This window comes from Apium graveolens, chromosome 8, assembly GCF_009905375.1.
Source record: "Apium graveolens cultivar Ventura chromosome 8, ASM990537v1, whole genome shotgun sequence".
Lineage (NCBI taxonomy): Eukaryota > Viridiplantae > Streptophyta > Magnoliopsida > Apiales > Apiaceae > Apium > Apium graveolens.
The window spans coordinates 206,789,348-206,794,187 of NC_133654.1; the positions used below are offsets into that span (position 1 = coordinate 206,789,348).

The window sequence follows — 4,840 nt, forward strand, 5'->3', positions numbered from 1 at the left end:
CTCGTAACATGAGAATATGTATCAAAGTAATCAAGGTCTTTTTGTTGCTTGTATCCTTTAATTACAAGTCTAGCCTTGTACTTATCGATAGTGCCATCCGTTTTCAACTTCTTCTTGAAAACCCACTTGCTACCTAATGGTTTGCAACCAGTTGGCAAGTCCACTAATTCCCAAGTATGATTCTGCATAATTGAATCAACTTTATTCTTGATGGCCTCTTTCCACATAAGCCCATCAGGTGAGGTAACCGCCTCCTTATAGGTTTTTGGGTCACCTTCTTCGAGCAAATAGGTCATAAAATCAGACCCATAGGATTTCTCCGTTCGCTGTCTTTTGCTCCTTCTCACTACCCCCACATTTTCGTCTTCACTTTCATCCCTCTCATTATTGTCATCTACAGACTCATGAGATCGTTTAGACGTCGTAGGTTGTTGGTTTCCTAGATTACAGGGAAACATCGTCTCAAAGAATGAGGCATTCCTTGATTCCATAATTGTATTCTTTTGAATGTCAGGAATCTTGGATTCATGAACAAGAAACTGATATGTAGTACTGTGTGGAGGATATCCGATGAAGATACAATCCACAGTCACTACGCTATAGATTGGATTCCGCAACCCCAAGAAACCGTAACTAAAGGCCAAAAAAGCGTTGCTAAAGGCAAAAAAAAAGGCTATGGCGACTCTTTTTCGGGGTTGCAATTTTAGGCGTTGCCATAGAGTTTTTTGCAACCCCGGTGACACCCTATTACAACCCTTGTTTATCCGTTACAGAAACGTGCTATTGCAACACCAATGGGGTTGCAATAGGTCTTGAAAAGTGTTCAGTAGGGTTTGGGCTATCAGTACAATATTTGTGGGGCCCACAATGGGGCCCACATGTGAGGTATCGATGCAACCTCTTTGCAACGCTTTTTAGTATTTTTTGTAACGCTTTTTAGTGTTTTTTGCAACATTTTACATTGATTATTAGCAACACTATAAAGACATATTGCAACGCTTTTACAAAAAAAATGCTAGAAACTATTTGTAAATCAGCGTGCCCATAGATAAGACATCGTCTTAAAACCAACACAATCCAGAAATCATAACATCAATCCACCAACCATAACATCAGTTACCCCATAATACCACTACCTTCACCATCACCATACTACCATCCTTATATAAATAAACTTGAACCAATAAGACTACATTTTGCCTTTTGATAGAATTATTACAATGCTATATGAATATTCTCATGCAGCTGTTTACTAATGCTATGAAATTACATGGTGTTTGTTGGCCGTTATTTGACAATGATTCTTCTTCCGTGTGCTTGTTTCTCTCCATGGTGAGCCACATTAATATTTGCTTGAATTCCAGTATAATATTTTCTGTCATTTAGCTTGAGCATGCCTGTAATACAAATGAAGAGATAATTAGGATTTACATATAAATTAAGAGGGTGGAACTGAATATCATGCATCACTAAAAAATAAAAATCTAACATAACATACATACAGCTTACTATTTATTGTTAAAGTAGTCGAAAAACCTACAACTTTCTAATAGATTATGTTTTTGAACATATTTAAAAAATTGAAATTGTGGGCTGCTGCTGCGGCCCCCGATGAAATGCCCATCTGGGAAATTTTAAAAATGTATGCAGATGAGATCATAAATTAGTAGCAGAAACCTATATTGTTCCTGAAGTGTTATATGGACATCATAATTAGACATAAATTGCAACATACCAGCAAACCTTCTTTCAGCGCAAGAAGTCTTGCAGTTTCAATAGCTTCTTCAGTGGATATCTAAACATTCACATAACGACATCAGTAATCACTACTTTAGCAAGAAAAAGACCCATATACAACTGCATACATCACTAGATTATGCTTTGATGAACTGTATTACAAGGGAACCTAATAATTATGATTTGCCAAAAAAGTACTCAAATGTATCTCAATGATAGATGTTAACAATAAATCATAGCAAATAATTAATGTAAAATTAATGAAAGACAAAATGAAAATGTTATCACTAAATCATATATAATAAAAAAACCATGACGTCAACATAAAATAAATTAGTCATATTAAAGATATTAAGAAATATCTTGAACTTGCTGACGTTTAGAATACATGGTAGCAAGGCAAGAAGGCTAATGTTGTAATCAATTCCTTGTTCCTTCGATAATGTTAGTTGTGAAGGTACAATAATTTAATGGATCTTATCCTTATATATGAGATGCACCCATCCTAAATTTTTGATCTGACAAAATATTTATTCTGTTGTGTGGGAATTGTTCATTACATGACACACTTACTCCTACATGTCTTTGAATAAAGAGAGTTTGCTGGTCTAACTGGGAGTACAAAATTGAGAAGTAGTAGGTTCAATTACATGTTTTTGCACATTTAAATAAAGTATTAAACCCATATACTTAACCCCATCAGTCACTGTTTTTAAGTGCATAAGATAGGTAAAGACAGTCCTACATTTTATTACAATCCACCTGTTAATGCAGATTTAACATAGCCTAAAAATTAAAAAGGACAGAACATGAGAACCTAACTCCCATATTTACGAATCGAGCATACACCAAACCAACACAACATTGATCCATAAAAAGCAAACATAAAACATAAAGAGTGTGAAGAACACATACTAAATTGAACCTCCCGAAGAACCGGGCCAAATAATTCACTAGGAAGCTGCAGAACCTTCTCAATCACCTTCTGTTCCGAAACCAGCGCCTCTTCATACGTCAAATTACTCTTCCCAGTAACTTTACAAGTCCAAACTCTCTGTCGATACAGATTAATCCATATACCCTACAGTCAAGACTAGAACAACATCAGGGGCAAGAAATGGGTTACCTTTGAGAGAGACGTGAAAATTAAATTACAGAGGCTGCTTCTTATCAACAGCTTTACACAGTCTGCAGTCTTAAGATCAGATTAGAATATTCCGCTGTAATAAAAGAAACAAGATAAAAGCATTTGGTAACAATGAAAATCATACATGAATAAACAAAACAGCACGGAAGACCTTACTCATTGGGATATACACCAATAAACAAAACAATACGAAAACCTCATATCTGCTCATCCCTTATTTCATAGCAAAAAATACAATAAAAAACTACATGCTTACCATTAGATCATATGATATTGAAATATACACATTGGGATAGATAGTTGTGCTGAAACAAGGTGAAACCATTTCTTACCCAAGTGGTATATCTTTGTTGCAGGGAAGATAGAAGACCAGCTCTCAAGATGGGAACCATCTGCAAAACGAAATTAATTGATAGAACAATAAACCATTCACACTATCAATAAGCAGCATAAACAAGTATAACGTTCAAATCAAACTATACAAGCTAATTACAGTTAAGCTAACAAAGAGAAACCTAAAAACTTTAACAATCACATTTTTTACGAACTAATTAAAAAAATGTGCGAATATAAAACAACGACTACAAACTAGTTATATTATCGAGAACTTTGCTACTCTTATTTTTTTACAGACTAATTAATAAAATATGCTAACATAACGCAATGACTTACAAACTAATTACATTATCGAGAACTATCCAAAAACACATAAAATCGAGTAATCATTACCTTTTATCTGCACAAATTGGACAAATATATTACACCAATTGAGACTATATTATGTCCTAGAAAATTTAATTAACAGACCGAAGCATAAACGAGAGTACTGTTCATCTGTGGTAACATTATCAGCAAGTATCTGTTGTAAAACGCGGATAACCTGCCACAGCAGTTCCAGTTGAGTGCCCAACAAATTTTATTGGGTATTCTTCATCCAACTTATGATAGTGCCCTGCATTCCAATTACATTATCTTAAATCCAAGTAAATAATCAATCACTACAATACAAACTTAACTCACCTCAATCAAAAATTGAAAATAAATAGTTAAACTTCAAACAATTACTCAACTAATTAAAAAATTAGGGTTTCAAATTAAAACCCCAAATTCTGAAATAAAGTTTTAAAGCTTACCCAATTTAATATTTGACCTCCAACTTGGCTTTAAACTCAAACTTGAGCTTTAAACGCCGGCTTGAGGTTCAAACTCCGACTTGAACAACCTCCGACAATTTTTTCAAACTTTAACGAGAGAGAGGGGGAGAGAGACGAAGAGAGAGAGAGAGAGAGAGAGAGAGATAGAGAGAGAGATTGAGAAAGAGAGAGAGGTTGAGAGAGAGAGATGCATGAGGTGAGAGAGAGAGATGAGAGCAGTTCTTCGGTCGAGTATAGAGAGAGATGAGATGAGTTTTTGTTTTTTTTTGGTTTTATGTTATATGTTAGATGGGTTAAATTTTGAATGTTAATTTAATTTTGATTTTATTTTTGAAGAGGGGGAAATCAGGACTTGAAATTTTGCTAAGGAAAAAAATGAGGAGAACTTTTAAGAGGGAGTGAAATATTTGGCTAGGGGGGAAAATAGAGGAGGCGCGCTGGATCAATAAATTTTCACTTCCTGCTTGCTGAAAAACTTAGCGGGTCAAAGTTTAATGGCCCAACCCAACTATTTCAGCACCCTGGTCATTGCCAATTTATTTATATATTTATTTTATAAATTTTATTAAATTAAACACATCATATTCATTACAATTAATTGATTACTTTAATTTATTTATAAAATTTTAAAACTATTACAAGATGTTATGTTCTATACTCAGTTCATTTAGTGATTTTAATTAAAAATAATTCATATACTAATATTATTAACTTGTAAAAATAAATAAAATATACATTTCAATTACTATTTCATTTCTATGTAAAAAATTACTAATTAGTTAAATTCAGAAAAATCATCTTT

The 4,840-nt window shown here is 33.7% G+C and overlaps 1 protein-coding gene across 5 annotated transcripts; it reads right to left on the bottom strand.

Moving 5' to 3' along the window:
• Positions 1 to 1,161: 1,161 nt before the first annotated feature.
• Positions 1,162 to 4,309, bottom strand: LOC141676822 (uncharacterized). Of its 5 annotated transcripts, XR_012557154.1 has the most exons (7): positions 4,018 to 4,309; positions 3,765 to 3,836; positions 3,217 to 3,276; positions 2,864 to 2,957; positions 2,653 to 2,791; positions 1,736 to 1,795; positions 1,162 to 1,397 (listed from the first exon to the last, which is right to left on the bottom strand). XR_012557154.1 is itself a non-coding variant. In XM_074482544.1 (5 exons), the coding sequence occupies exons 3-5, from the start codon at positions 3,274 to 3,276 to the stop codon at positions 1,288 to 1,290; spliced, it is 336 nt and encodes a 111-aa protein (XP_074338645.1). In that variant the 5' UTR covers positions 3,614 to 3,836; positions 4,018 to 4,302; the 3' UTR covers positions 1,162 to 1,287. The 5 variants fall into 5 exon arrangements, 2 of the variants coding, with proteins under 2 accessions (XP_074338645.1, XP_074338644.1); XR_012557153.1 differs by having other exon boundaries at positions 2,653 to 2,957; positions 4,018 to 4,306; XR_012557152.1 differs by having other exon boundaries at positions 2,653 to 3,276; positions 4,018 to 4,304.
• Between the last annotated feature and the right edge of the window lie 531 nt (positions 4,310 to 4,840).